Here is a 15950-nt window from a genome sequence, read left to right on the forward strand (position 1 = left end):
TTAGCTTTAGGCTCATATCCTCAATAATTCTATCACAACTCAGAAAACGGAGGTGAGGAACTGAACCTTTTGAACCGAATAACCAGTAAAAGGCTTGAAAATATACTAATTTCAAAACTTGAATAATAATAAACTTAGATCCTACAGAAATATAAACCTACTCCTGTAAGAAAAAAATTACAATTTGATTATTTAAACTGCTTTGTTAAGATCTTTTTCAAATAATTCTAGTTTACGTTTTTCAGAGTGAGGGCTTTTATCTTGAAAAATAACATACACAGGCTTTAAAAGATTAGATTTTATTGGCAAATGTCAATCAACGTCAATTTCACTGTATGCACAAACCCACAAAAATGTTTCCGTCAATAATAATTGAAATTTACAGATAGGCGAAATGAGACAAATGCATCTTGAGATCTTTTCAGAGTTTGACTGAAGGATATTTACTTTGTATATTTGACATGTGATGTTGTCAATTTGTGTTTTACAGTTATAAAGCTTTAACTTTTTGAATCTCAACATCTACTGTCATTAAATTATTGCTGTCTGACCCACCCCACTGCCTGATTCCGCCCATGATATTCCACAACTAAAAATTTAAATCAATAAAAATAAAAAGGCTTAAAACCCATAATTTTTCACAATCTTAAAACTTTACATCAATACAAATCTAAAGCAAGTGCTTAAAAATAAACATAGACGTTATCTGCAGAAAACAGCAAAAAATAAAAATCAAATTCTGCCAAGCCCAAACATAGGACAGGTGAAAGGTAAAATAGCAAATTGTGCATGCCAGTGACTCGGGAGAGGTTTCCAAAGGCACATATGGCAATTGGGCACCTACTTCCCTTGGAAAGTCAATGGGAGTTAGGTGCCTAATTGCCATCTGGGATTTTGAAAATCTCCTCTTACATTGATAAGGCCCTGATCCTGCAATGAGGTCCACATGAGCAGACCCCATGCCACAGTGAGGCTTTATGTGCGTGCACAGATCTATCTACACTTGTGGAGTTCATTGCAGGAACTGGACCTGTGAAAAATTAGTGGGCTTATTTAGTACAGTGTTGTATATACAAGCAGGGTGGGATTTTCACACTGAAATAAGTGGGAGTTTTAGCATAACTTTAATGAGAGCAGAGCTACGTCAGTGCTGAATGCTTTTGAAAATCCTCCCCTCAGGACATACTGCCTTACACAGATCAGTAACAAATGAACTCAACTGGTTTACATATATGTCAGATTATCAATAAGGATAAATTAAGGGCCTGATTCAGATCTTAGTTACTAAAATCAAAGGGATCAACTCTGGATTTACTGTAGCTCAACCTCCACAGAACCTAATTTTATTGACTGTATTTTCACTTTCCATCAATAACTAGGAGATGGGCACATAACAGAATTTCTGAATTTTTCCTTCAGATAGCAAACAGATCATGACTTTGACCCAGGATGGCTAGATTGGAAAACAGAAAAGAAGGGCATACAACTCATCCTGTGTTAGTTCATTTCCACTTTCTTCCAAAGAGTGAGCAGATTTGCGCAGTTCAGCTTTGTTATGCCTTTACATCTTCCTTCAAATTCTTTTTCCATTTATTCATGTTTATTTCAAGTGCTTCCTCCCATGAAGAATAAAACTGTGTTGGGTTTCTTAGCAGCCTAGCTGTACAATGTACCACGAAGTAACCGTCCTGCATTTTTTATATACTCCAGACCGGTGTTCCCAAAGAGCACTGCATAGACTACTGTTACTTGTTTTGTTTATACTTCTGCATAACCCAGAAAGGGAGGAACCTGTGGTTTGGCTGAAGGCTTAACCAACCAACCAGCCAGAGGGAGTTTGCAATCGCAGTTGCATGGGAAAAGGTAAGCCACACCCTCACAGGAACAAATGGGTTGCTGCTCAGGTCCTTCCCCACATGGGTTGATGCTCTGCTCAGGGGGTGGGTCTCTGGTGCCAAGGTTGCCCTCCCTCAGAAGATGGTTAGCTGAGTGGCCAAAGGGTGCTGGTAAGTAATGAAAATATCCCCTTCCCTAGACAAAGAGCAGGAGTCTATAAAGACTACCATCCCTGGCCAGTCTAGCGGACTTCATGATCTGCTGGATGAAAAGAATAAGGAAGCCTGTTGAGTCCGTGGAAGTCTTGGAGCTGAAACTCCATCAGCAGAACAGTCTGTCTGTTTGTGTGGAGGTGGGGGTGAAGAATAGCCCATTAATTCCAGTTTGGGGGAAAGCCCCTTGAAGAAAAAAATACTATGATTATAATGAAATGATTGTAGGCTTTTAAGAGGTATTTGAAGACAGGGAATTAAAGCGTGCCTTAAAAATCTGTTGTATTTTGCTGAATACACACGTTAATTTTATACAACTTGCCTGTACTGTAAAACTGTACAAAAATAGTGTTTACATGTGGTAATGACTAAGAGTGGAGAAAAGCTATGCTAAAAATTTGTGCAGTGCTAACCTTTGCACACACAAGAAAGGTTAGGTGTATAAGCCATGTGCCATTGCTGGCATAACAGTTTATAAATAGGCAGGTGCAGATAAATAGATTCTCAAACCTCAATTCATTACTTTGACCTAGGACAACATTAAAAAGTCAACAGTTTTCACACGGTGGTATCATGGATATCCCAGAATTTCCACAGAACAGGAAATAACATGTGATGGGTGTTGATAAATACTGAATCATTATTGGAAATTCACAATGCATTCTTTGATGCGGAGGCAATTTGTTGGACATACAATAGTTTACAAAACACTCATTCTGGCAGCGCAAAGAGAATAACCAGCAATGTTCTGAGGATAAAGACACCAATGGCTTACAATTTCCCATGAATACTCTCATGAATACACTTTGCTGCTGTGATGCAGTACAGTATATTTCTCTAACAGCAAGCTGATTTCATCCATGAGTGCATCTTAACAATCCCCTCCTTTTCTCTATTTGAATAATAAATAAAACAATAATAATCCTCATAAATGTAAATAATGATAACATTGAATGTACAGTACCTTTGCTATTTCGTCTTGAAATGCCACTAAGTTCAAGTATGATATATTGACCAGGTCTGGACCATAGACAACAGTTATCATTCGATTCTCCAGCCGACCTCCTAGGTTCCCAGCATCCAACAGTTCACGCAATTTTGGATCCTGCAAGTAAATATATTGTGAGACAGTAAACATCTGATTTGCAAAATAACTTGCATTTTGAGAGACGTGAACATTTTAAGCATCATCTACATTTCTGGCCTGGTTCATTCCTCACTGCAAATATCTGAAGTTATCACCTCTGGGAACAGTGAAAGACTTGATCTTGATTTTCCAATAAGCCTGATCTCTGGATGGGTGCAGCGAAGAGGACAGATTATCAGGGCCTCTTAAAGTTTCCCACCCACCTGGCCCCCTTAAAGTTAATCATGTGCTTATAAGTGCTTTGCTTAAACACAGCCATAGAGCCTGATCCAAAGTCCACTGAAGTCAGTGATTTTAATGGATTTTGGATCAGGCCCAAAGTGGGAAGAAAAGGATTTCAACTGATTTCTTCCCCCACAAAGAATTCAAACAGAATAATTGGAAACGACACCATCATGTATAACAGAACAATGTATTTTTACTCCACTCCCTTCCCTCCCCCCATGTCCCAAGAGACCTTTTAAGAAAATAATAAAACATATTATTTTAATTGAAAGTTATAATTCAGATATATTTAGTTTGCAGGATTTCCAGTCCCGTGCTCTTATAGCAATATTAATCTCTAGGAGCAGCGTTGTACAAACAAATGCACACCATTTCTGAATAGTGAAGAGATATTTAATTAATCTTGCAGTTAAATATAGTAACTGAGTTTTGGTACTGGTAACACAATCTCTAGCAAGAACTTGTTTCAGGATATTTGTTTATCTCTTGGCTTCTGATGATTTAGACTGCAGCAGTGCCAACCAATGTGCTAGGTCAGCATTTCTCAAACTGGGGTCTGCGGCGCAGGGGGGGTTTGGGGATCCCCGAAAAATTTTAAATCAAAATGGGGGTCCTCGGGCTGCTAAAGTTTGAGAGCCTCTGTGCTAGGTGCTTTCCAAACTCAGAACAATGTCCTGAAGAGTTTACAGTCTTCAGGCAATGACAGCTGGATGGAAGAATTTTTTTGAAGTCAAACAGGGTGACATTCACCCCTTTGTAGAGGGCTAGCACAATCTGAAAGCGTAAGCTTCTTTCAAAGGTAAAATTTTTCAGAATGTTATAAATATAAAAATCGGCCAAGCGAATCAGATCCCTATTGGGTTAAATGAAAACCAACAGTCGCATTCCTTCAGCAAAGTTAAGACACAATGAAATCTCTCTAGTGAATTGAATCACTTGTGATCTGTGAAAGACAGATATAATAGCAGCTCCCATTTAGCTCTCATGTAAACTTTTCCCCCGTTAAGTAAATGCAATTATTATTCATGCTACCGTTCTTCAAAACACAAATACCCTCAGAGTGACAAACTAAGTGCTGATTGTCCTATGTAAATGGGGTTTATTATAGCAGGATGATGAATGTCAGTGTGTGAAAATGACCATTTATCTTGGAAAATAGGGAGATCTCAGCACAGGAGGAATATCAACATGCTAGTAGACATTAATCTAACAAGGACATCTTCTGATAGGTATTACATGCATTTGCATGCATGGCTTATATGTATCTACTGAATGCTTACCCTGGTTCGAAGGAATATTTTGAAGCACCACATGTTAATTGGAAGGAAATAGAAAACTGTCTTTCACGGGATGCTGAGCTTCTTTAAATATTGGGTACAACGGTAAATTGCGTAGGAAAGGAGACAGAATAATAAGCCTATTCAAATATGTTGTAGATGAGGAATATTATGGTTTGTGCTCTGAACCAAAGCAGGCCTCATGGATAAACAAGTTAATGACAGGTTTTCACACCTCAGACACAAACGGCAAAGGAATATAAAAGCAGGAGGTGTGGCCAATGGAGCGTGACGGCAAGAAGAAAAACACAGAGATGATGTCAACTCGCTGCTGGGAGAGGAGAAAAACAGACTGAGAAGAAATGTAGACTTTTCAATCAGAACACAGCGTGTACAAGATTTACTCAATCTTTACCGAAGAGTAAAAATAATGCAGGCTGAAGTCCAGCAACAGAGTGGGGCCTATCCAGTTTATTGCACTGAATGCAGCATGTATTAGCATGCCCTTGTGGGCAGGAGGTATGTGTGTGCATTCGGTGAAAGCTACTCAGAGCCCTCAGAGTGCAAGTATAGGCTCTCGAGACCAGAGGGTCTGAACTAAGGACCTAAGGAAGACAGAGAGGTACAAAAAAGAGACTTTTCAGGACATAGCAGAGCAGTACCTCCCTCAGTTTGACAGCCTCTGTGCTGCTGAGGAGGATAAAAGTCTCAGTGAAGGAAAACATCAAGCTGGAACAGAGGGAAACAATCCTATAGTTGGGACTCTCCTTACAACTGATGTCATGGTATCCTCTCACACTGAGGATACCCCTACAAGGAAGAGGACCTCAGTTATTAGGGAGAGACAGGGAACAGTAATGTGGGATTCAATTATTAAAAATATAAATAGTTGGGTTGTGATGACTGAGAGAACCGCATGGTGAATTGCCTGAAGGGTGTGAAGGTTGTGAGACATCTACATGGTTTTTGAGACATCTAGATAGACTTATGTGCAGTGTTGAGCAGAAACTGGAGGTCGTGGTACATGTAGGTACCAACGACAAAAGGAAAGGTGGGAAAGAGGTTTTGGAGTCCAAATTTAGGTTGCCAGGTAAGAGATTAAAGTCCAGGACCTCCATGGTAACATTCTCTGAAATGCTTCCAGTTTCACATGAAGAGCCAGTTAGACAGGCAAAACTGGAGGGTCTCAAGGCATGGATGAGACGATGGTATACAGAGCAGGGATTTTGCTTTACAGATGCTCCCCGACTTATGCAAGAGTTCCGTTCCGGAACGCCTTGCGTAAGTCGAATTTTGTGTAAGTTGGGAATGTATCTCTGACAATTACGCAATTAAGCTTATGGAACTTATGGAACTTTTTCCGTAAGTGCAGATTTCCGTAAGTTGGGTTTGCGTAACCAGGAGAGCGTCTGTATTAGGAAGGAGGAACCTTTTGGGAAAAGAGGAGCCTACACAGGAAGGATGGGCTCCACCTAAACTAAAACAGAACCAGTCTGCTGGCATGTAAAATTAAAAAGGCTATAGAGGAGTTTTTAAACTAAGGGCTGGAGGAAAGCTGACAGGTGCAGAGGAGCACACAGTTCACACAGAGATATCCCTAGGGGAAGATTTATTAAGGGGCATATTGTATATCCTCGTAAAGATGAGAGGACAGTAGTTGATAAAGTACAGGTAGAAACTGAAGAGACAATCAAATGAAAAAGAATCCCATTCAATTACATTACACGAAGGCAGACAATTAAATATTGACATATTTTATAATGCTTGTATACAAAAGTCTAAGAACTAAAATGGGTGAACTTGAGTGCCTGGTATTAAATGAGGATATTGATATAATAGGCATCACAGAAACTTGGTGGAACAATGATACAATGGGACCAAGTAATACCAGGGTACAAAATATCTAGGAGTGACAGCGTAGGTCATGCTGGCAGAGGAGTTGCACCATACGTGAACGAAAGCATAAAGTCAAATATAGTAAAAATCTTAAATGACTGAAACTCTACCATAGAATCTCTCTGGATAGAAATGCCGTGCTTCAATAATAAGAGTAGAACAGTAAGAATGTACTACAGACCACCTGACCAGGATGGTGATGGTGACTGTGAAATGCTCCGGGAGATTAGAGAGGCTACAAAAACAGAAAACCCAACAATAACGGGGGATTTCAACTATCCCCATATTGACTGGGTACAGGTCACCTCAGGACGGGATGCAGAAATAAAATTTCTAGACACCATTAATGACTACTTCTTGGAGCAGCTAGTCCCGGAACCCACAAGAAGAGAAGCAATTCTTGATATAGTCCTAAATGAAGCACAGGATCTGGTCTAAGTGGCGAATACAGCTGAACCACTCAGGAATAGCCACCATAATGTAATTAAATTCAACATCCTTGTAAGGAGGAAAATACCAAAGAAACCCACTACGATAGTATTTACCTTCAAAAAAGGAGACCTACACAAAAATGAGGAAGCTAGTTAATTAAAAGGAACAGTCACAAGAGTGAAATGTCTGGAAGCTGCATGAAAACTTTTTAAAAACACCATAATAGAGGCTGAAACTAAATGTATACCCCAAATAAAAAACAACAACAGTAAGAGGACCAAAAATAAAATAAAATACCACCATGGCTATAAAAAAGAGTAAAGAGGCAGTTAAGAGACAAAAAGGCATCTTTTAAACATCACACGGCAAATCCTACTGAGAAAAATATAAAGGACCATAAACTCTGGCAAGTCATGTGTAAAAGTGTAATTAGGAAGGCCAAATAAGAGTTTGAAGAGCAAATAGCTAAAGACACAAAAACTAACGGAAATTTTTCCTTAAGCACATCAGAAGCAAGAAGTCTGCCAAACAATCACTGGGGCCACTGGATGATCAAGATGCTAAAGGAGCACTTAAGGAAGACAAGGCCTTTGCTGAGAAGCTAAATGAATTCTTTGCATCGGTCTTCACTGCAGAGACTGTCAGGGAGATTCCCACACTTAAACCATTCTTTTTAGGGGACAAATCTGAAGAACTGTCCCAGATTGAGGGATCAGTAGAGGAGGTTTTGGAACAAACTGATAAATTAAACAGTAATAAGTCACCAGGACCAGATGGTATTCACCCAAGAGTTCTGAAGGAACTCAAATGTGAAATTGCAGAACTATTAGCTGTGGTATGTAACCTATCATTTAAATCAGCCTCTGTACCAGATGACTGGAAGATAGCTAATGTAACACCAATTTTTAAAAAAGGCTCCAGAGGCGATCCTGACAGTTACAGGTCAGTAAGCACACTGAAAAACATAATCCCAACTATACATACAAAATGATGGGGTCTAATGTTTGTATCTGGTTATTATTCCTAATGTAGTACATTTATTTAAAAAGTTTATTTTTGATTTTCTGTCAGTTTCAGGCAGAAATAAAGTTGATTTAGCTCTTCGGCAAACTTTTTTTTACTGATTATATTAGTAGCACCTCCGCAAGTGAAGCGAGTTAGGTTCTCTTTATTCATCTATAATTTTCTTGTCATGGACTTTCCTTAATTAGCAAAACACTTTAACTACCTATATTTTTCATTATGTTTATTCATAATGTGCTATGAGAGCGCAATAAGGCATTAGCTAATTGCTTCTAAAGTTTAAATCACCAGTTAATATTTCTGCAGAAGAAAACATTCAGAGAGTTCAAGTCCAGGGTTACCAGAAGGGTGCGCTGCCATGGGAAAGATAGCTTGGTTAGTCTTAGGCAAGCTGCAGATTGTGTACAGAATCTGTTAAAAGGATAGATTCATTGAAGGTGGGATGTTGGATGAAGGGTCATGTTGGTTGGTTGATCATGGTATTTTTTGCTTTTTGTTTAAGAAATATAAGTATTGTAAAACTTCCATTTGAGAAAATTCTTTGTAAATCTAATTTGAATGGTATCTGCAGTCTAACAAACTTGAACATTTCATTTAAAACAAAAATGAAGACTAAAAACGGTCCTGCCATTGGAGACATTTCTAAACCAGGCAACAAACACCCTCAATAATAATAATGGACATTGTATGATTAGTATGTTTTTGTGTACATATTCTTCTCAACGTTATTTTTATTTTTGAAGTGTACAATGGAGCCTGTGCCACCATTGAAAAAGGCCCTTGAAAATTATGGAAATGAAGAGCCATCTGTGAAAAAGAATTGTGGTAACAGTGACCTGCTGTCAAAACATACTGGATGATAATCCTAGTGGTGGCCACACATCACCAGTGGCCACCACCTGCACACATCAGGAAGCCGCCTGTGCCAGTAGCAGCAGTGGAAGGTTGTGTTAGGCAGGGTTTGTTACTTATTCATGGTGGAATAATAATAGCACCCTTCACACCTGTAGATATTTCATTGGGCAAAATTGGCCAACCAGTCCAGCCTAAACTGAATTCATATTCTCTTACAAACGGTTGGCATTTCAAGTGTAGTTGGTTTTCATTGTACCCATTACCTGAATACTCAGCTGTAATGCATTCTGTCTTTCGTTTTCCATGATGTCACTTTGCTACTCAAAGCAACATGAGACCAGGAGAAAAGACTGGCAACAGAACATTCCTTGAGAGAGGCTTTAAGAAATGGAAAGATTTTCAAAGTTTGTTCAAACCACATGCACTCAGTTCTAGGCATGAGAGAGCATCCAGTGGTTCAGGATGAGTTACGGATATGCTCATTGCCAGCCATCATGATGGTATCACCGAAAATCGACAGCATGTCGAAATACTTTTAAGGTATTTCATACTCTGTGCAAGACAAGATAGTGCTTTTCAGGCGCACGATGAAACACACAACTCCAGCTTTAGAGGAAATTACACTGAAATTCTGGAGCTGGTTGGTTCTACTAAACCCAGCCTTTTGAACTGACTGACAAGCAGCTAGGGACATTATACAGCTCACCAGTCCAGAATACATTCTACTGCAGAAGTCCTGAGAGAAAGCATTGTTGAAGAGGTCAGACAAGTCAAGTATTTTTATGTTCTTGCTGACAAAACTAAAAATGAATTTAAAAAAAAAGAACTTCTGTGTCTCCTAGTGCATAACCACAGAAAAGGAATAATTCAGGAAAGAGCTTGAACGTGCTTCCACATGGAAAACCTAAATGCTGGATCGGTTTCTAACCTGATCATACAAGACCTACAGCCTTTGAAGCTTGTTATCAATTACATTGCTGCCCAGTGCTCTGATGGAGTTTCTGTGCTGAGTGGTCATTTAATAGGAGTGCACATTCGAATTCTAGAAAATGTTACATGTGCTATTTACGTGCATTCTCATGCTCATGGGTTTAACCTTGTTATTGTAGACATGTTCTAGCATCACCTAGTATCAGGAAGTCTTTACATTTTCTAAAGGAGGTCCATATCTTCCTCAAGAGTAGTTACAAGTGCCATGAACTTTTCGTTAAAGCACTACAAGAGCTACGCCAGAAGGCACTTACGCTTGAAACTAGTTGGTTTTTCCATTATGATTCCCTCGAAAAACGGCAAGCAAGATGTGGCAAAGTACTGGAAATATTAGAGGCTATTGAGCAGCAGCTCGCACTGCAAATGGCCTGTTGGAGAGACTGAGGAGCTCCTTTTTTTTTTTTTTTGCTAAGGCTCTTAGTTTTGGGGGGGGGGAGGAAATCAAGATTTTGAGCAACATATCCTCCAAGCTGGCACAGTTCTTTGTTCCTGGCACAGTGGGTCAGTCATCTGCATATGACATTCCCAAGAGCAGTCAAGAACATATCACAATTGATTTCTATTACCCTGCGTTGGCAGAATTCTTGATTAGCTCTAACCTCTAACTCTAGCTTGCTTTCTGCACTAAATGGCTGTAATCTAAATAGTGACAGTTTTCTTGATTATACTGCTCTAAAGACAACAGTAGATCGCTTTGCACCAACAGGCACCTATTTTCACAGTCTTGATGCAGAAGGTGAAGCTGCCAGGATGCAGAGTATGCACAAAAATAATCGACATCAATTTCTGAATTTTGGAATGTTCTGAACGAGTTACCGAGAGACTATTCGTCTTCGTGGTCAACTGTTGACAATGTGTTGAGCCTCTCAGTTTCTATAGCATCAAATGAGAGGTACTTCTCTGGGCTAAAGAGAGTTAAAGATTGCTTAAGATCCACAAAGGCAGAAGAGTGCCAAAGCGATTTGGTGCTTTGGGCCTCTGAGGGTATGTCTACACTGCAAACAGACACATGTGGCTAGCCCATGCTAGCTGACTCGGGCTTGCTCAGGTTTAACGGAGGTGTAGACTCTCGGACCCAGCAAGGAGGATCCCGGAGCTTGGGTTGGAGCCCGAGCCCAAACGTCTACACTGCAATTAAACAGCCCCTTAGCCTGAGCCCCCCAAGCCCAACTCAGGTGGTATGGGCCAGCCACAGGTTTTTAAATGCAGTATAGACATATTCTCAGGGTATGTTTACATAGCCCGTGGCAGCAAGCCTCCCAGCCCCGGGTGAGAGGCTCTCACTGTGATGCTAAAAAGCATCTGTGTAGACACTGCGGCTTGGGCTGGAGCTCAGGCTCTGAAGGGCCGAGGGGGGAGGGCTTCCGAACCAGAGCTGCAACTTAAAGCTACACAGCTTTTTTTTTTTAGCACAGCAATGTGAACCCAAGTCTGTCAACTTAGACTAAAGGGTTTGCTGCTGGATGTCAACAATGCCATACGCTATTCTGACCATGCCAAGGCCAAGATGTTATTCACTATTATAGAAGATGTCAGAAAATTTTTTGCTGCCATGTCCTTTTTTAATTTTTTCCCTTCAAACAGTGTTGTTGTTAGTGAAAAATGCTCCAGCTTCAATCTCTAAAATATATACCTCAGATTCTCACACCTCCACCATGCCTGTCAGAAATAAATTATTTCAACAGTACTAAATGAATTGTTTAAACAGTAATAAGTCACCAAGACCAGATAGTATTCAACAAAGAGTTTTGAAAGAACTCAAATACGAAATTGCAGAACTACTAACTGTGGAATGTAACCTATCACTTAAATCATCCTCTGTACCAGATGACTGGAGGATAGCTAATGTGACACCAATTTTTTAAAAGGCTCCAGAGGTGATCCTGGCAATTACCGGTCGGTAAGGGTAACTTGAGTACCAGGCAAACTGATTGAAACTATAGTAATGAACAGAATTATCAGACACATAGATGAAGATGGTATGTTGAGGAAGAGTTAACATGGCTTTTGTAAAAGGAAATCATGCTTCAGCAATCCACTATAATTCTTTGAGGGGATCAACAAACATGTGGGCAAGGGTGATCCAGTGGACTTAGTGTACTTGGACTTTCAGAAAGCCTTTGACAATGTACCTCAGAAAAGGCTCTAAGGCAAAGTAAACAGTCATGGGATAAGAGGGAAGGTCCCCTCATGGACCAGTAACTGGTTAATACACAGGAAATAAAGAGTAGGGATAAATGGTCAGTTTTCAGAATGGAGAGAGCTAAATGGAGGGATCCCCCAGGGGTCTGTATTGGGACCACTGCTGTTCAACATATTCATAAATGATCTGGAAAAAGGGATAAACAGTGCAAAGTTTGTAGATGATACAAAACTACTCAAGATAGTTACGTACAAAGAGTCACAAAGGGATCTCACAAAACTGGGTAACTGGGCAACAAAATGACCGATGAAAGTCAATGTTGATGAATGCAAAGTAGTGCACATTATATAAAATGGCGCGTTCTAAACCATCTGTTATCACTGAAGAAACAGATCTTGGATTCATTGTGGATAGTTCTGCATTTATGTGCAGCAGCAGTCAAAAAAGCTAACAGAATGTTAGGAACCATTACGAAAGGGATAGAGAATAAGACAGTAAATATCATAATGCTTCTATACAAATCCATAGTACAAATCCCACCCCTTGAATATTGTGTGCAGTTCTGGTCACCCCATCTCAAAAAAGATATATTAGAAATGATAAAGATACAGAGAAGGGCAACAAAAATTATTAAGGATATGGAACAGCTTCCATCTGAGGACAGATTAAAAAGACTGGGATTAATGAGCTTGGAAAGGAGATGACTAAGGGGGCATGTGATGGAGGTCTATAAAATCAGGAATGGTGAGGAGAAAGTGACTAATGAAGTGTTATTTAACCCTGCACTTAACACAAGAACCAGGGGTCACCCAATGAAAGTAATAGGCAGCAGGTTTAAAACAAATAAAAGGAAGTACTTTTTCACACAATGTACAAACAGCCTGTGGAACTCATTGCCAGGGGATGTTGTGAAGGCCAAAAGTACAACTTTGTTCAAAAAAGAATAAGATAAATTCATGGAGGATAACATCTATGGTATTAGCCAAGATGGTCAGTAACCCCATGCTCTGGGTGTCCCTAAACCTCTGACTGCCAGATGCTGGGACTGGATGACAGGGCATGGATCACTTGATGATTGCCTGTTCTGTTCATTCTCTTTGACGCATCTGATGTTGCCCACTGTTGGAAGACAGGACACTGGGCTAGATGGACCATTGGTCTGACCCAATATGGCCATTCTTAAATTCATTCTCCTCTCCACAATCTGAAATATGATTAACTAGCTACTAAAACACTCATTTATAAACAGTTTAATGGACCGACTTCAGAAGTTCATTATGCATAGATAATGTTTTAAATTAGAATAAGGAGAGCTATGAAACCATCCAGAATTCTGCTTGGATTTGAAACCACCAGGGACTACACCGCAGACTGCAGTAAATGTCATTCCGGCCTTATAATGGGGGATTACATATATGGGGGTAAGTAGATTTTATATTTTTAAAGTAAATCATTCGATCTTTCTCTACTAAAAATAGTAGCAATATATCATACTGCGTGATTACACTGCTTGCGGTGCAAAGACTAAAAGATGGATACATCAAGGCCAGGGGATCAATAATATTTTACTGTATTTGTCTCCTGTGTGTTTTGAATTTGTTGTTTTATAAGCTTGAAAAATAGGTTTTATTTGGTACTGGGTCTGCATGCCACAGATGCAGATTACTTAGCTTTAAAAATTGCCTGTCTGGCCTGTGTTGGTTAATTTTGTTGTAGTAAATCTATATGAATTGTTATAAAAGATATAGGAAATAATCACAAGAAATGCTCCTGAAATAGACTGATTTTTACATTTTATCCTTCAAAAATGTCCAAAATCTTACAGGCTCCTGGACCTGACCCTCCTATTGAAAACTGAAATGACTCCCTGAATCACAGGTGTAGATACCCAGCCCATTCCAGCTGTGCATTTATATTTGGGGTGGCACAGAGAACTATAGAAAACTCATTACCACCTTCCCTGCACATTTTTTTGCTAAAATTATTACCCCTGGCATATATGAAGAAATTGGGATGCAAGTGATAATTCTGATAAATGGCAAAATACTCCCCTTTTAGGTCATGCCCAAAGAAGGTTTGGCCTTCCAAGGGATGTGCTCTTAGCCCCACCTGTGACCAGTTAGCTGTCTCCCCAGTGATGGGTCTGAGGTCACGAAGGAGGTGATAGTCTAAAGTCATCTGGTCCTTAGGCCAACAAGCAGTTCAGTGGGGAGGAAGACCTGCAAGACACCCTAGGTCATAGGAAAGGACCTGGAAAGAGGTCAGGCAGCAGGACCTGATTTATCTGTTTGATTTATGTTGGAATGTTCTGGTTTGGTGAAATAAACCTTTCCCTAAAGAAAGGGACTGAAATTCTGCTGCTTAATTTGATGCACTGGCTGGCAAGTGGGCCCACCAGCTTACAGTCTTGATCCAACAAAGCTTGATTGCCATTGAAATCAATGGAAGTCAGGAGCCTAAATGCCTTTGAGGATCTGGACCTAAATGCTTTGCTGGATTGGGACTTTAGTGAGGACACATGGAAAAAGAAAAATCACCCAGCTCTTTCTGAGATTCACAGAAAACCAGCTAGACAAGCTGATAAAGATAATATTTGTGCTATAGATGAATCTTTTGGCACCAAACACTCAGGAACTACCATTTAGATTAGAAGATATCTCTGGGCATGCTTGATAAACAGCAGATTGCCAATGTTAGCATCCACGTAAGTCTTAAACATTGGTGCTAACATGATGAAGACTGTATTCACAGCTGATTCAAGATGTAGTGACCAGATAAGATTCTACTTCCAATATGCTTAGATGTTTGCTGCAAGAGATAAACAGCCTGGGATAGTCTTCTATACAAAAGGTCTGATGGCGGCTGACTCCACCCCACTGGAGTCTTTCACGAACTACAGCTCTCAGACTGCAGCTATCTGAAGACCTAACTCAGGAGATGAACTCGCACAAAGCCAGCATTTCTGCAGTGACACCCCTGTGGCTCAAGCACTGACAGATGCCCAGGGTGAGGTGCCTTTTAAACAGACAAATACAGAAAGGGTGACAAAGGATGGTGTCAGCAGGAGGAAAGAATTTAGAATCCATTGAACTGGTTCATCCATGTTGAACGAGGATAGGACAGGTGCCGGTGTTGCCATCCCCTTATGTAAGAGCTGAACTATTTCATTCTGCTTCCTCCCTGAAACTGGTAAACGAAAATATGCCCCAAACTGAAGAAGCCAAAATAGAAGTGCAGGGCAGAGAAGAAATCCTCCAGCAACATGAACAGAAAGCCAGCACAGTGAAGTGGATGGGATGGATGGGAGAAGTGTATTGATGGATTGTCCTGACATTCATGAAACTGTACTGAACATTTGTTACAACTCACTTAGCCCACCGATAGACTGATGGAAATAAGTTCCAAATCCTTCTCCAGTTGTGATGTCTTTCCTGGAAGTCTGACCAATAGCATGTCCAGCAATGTCGATGATAGCTTCTCCAATCTTAGGGTATATCCACAAAGCAAAAGCGGGGCCTGGGCTAGAACCTTGCATCCAGCTACTGCAGATAACAACAGCAGTGAAGACAGCCTTCAATGCTGGCAAGCCACCCAAGCACCTACCCAGGGTCTGTGCTAGGCTTGCACTACTTGCACGGGACCATCTTCACTGCTAGTGTGACCCACATTAGCTGGATTCAAGCTAGCTTGGATAAGCGCGCCTATGCACAGTTACTGCTGAGTAGACATACCCTTAGATTGCTCCCAGACAATGCAGAAAGGCTAGTGTTCTTAAAATGTAACTTGCTGGTATTTAAATTCCAACTAATAAATGTTCTTCATGTTACAGTCAATGCAATATAGCCTTGTAATAATATCACAATTTGTTTAACCTATCTCCTAAAATGTGCACCATCTTTAAGAGGAAATTTACC

At 40.2% G+C, this 15950-nt stretch overlaps 1 protein-coding gene across 1 annotated transcript in view; it reads right to left on the reverse strand.

The window, feature by feature from the left end:
* The window catches only part of PLCB1 (phospholipase C beta 1), a 633260-nt gene that overhangs the window by 231099 nt on the left and 386211 nt on the right, over nucleotides 1–15950 (reverse strand). Inside the window, exon 4 of the mRNA XM_065400502.1 lies at nucleotides 3013–3153. Coding sequence (XP_065256574.1) covers nucleotides 3013–3153 — 141 coding nt within the window. The remainder of the gene's footprint in view (nucleotides 1–3012; nucleotides 3154–15950) is intronic.

This window comes from Emys orbicularis, chromosome 3 (genome assembly GCF_028017835.1).
Source record: "Emys orbicularis isolate rEmyOrb1 chromosome 3, rEmyOrb1.hap1, whole genome shotgun sequence".
Lineage (NCBI taxonomy): Eukaryota > Metazoa > Chordata > Testudines > Emydidae > Emys > Emys orbicularis.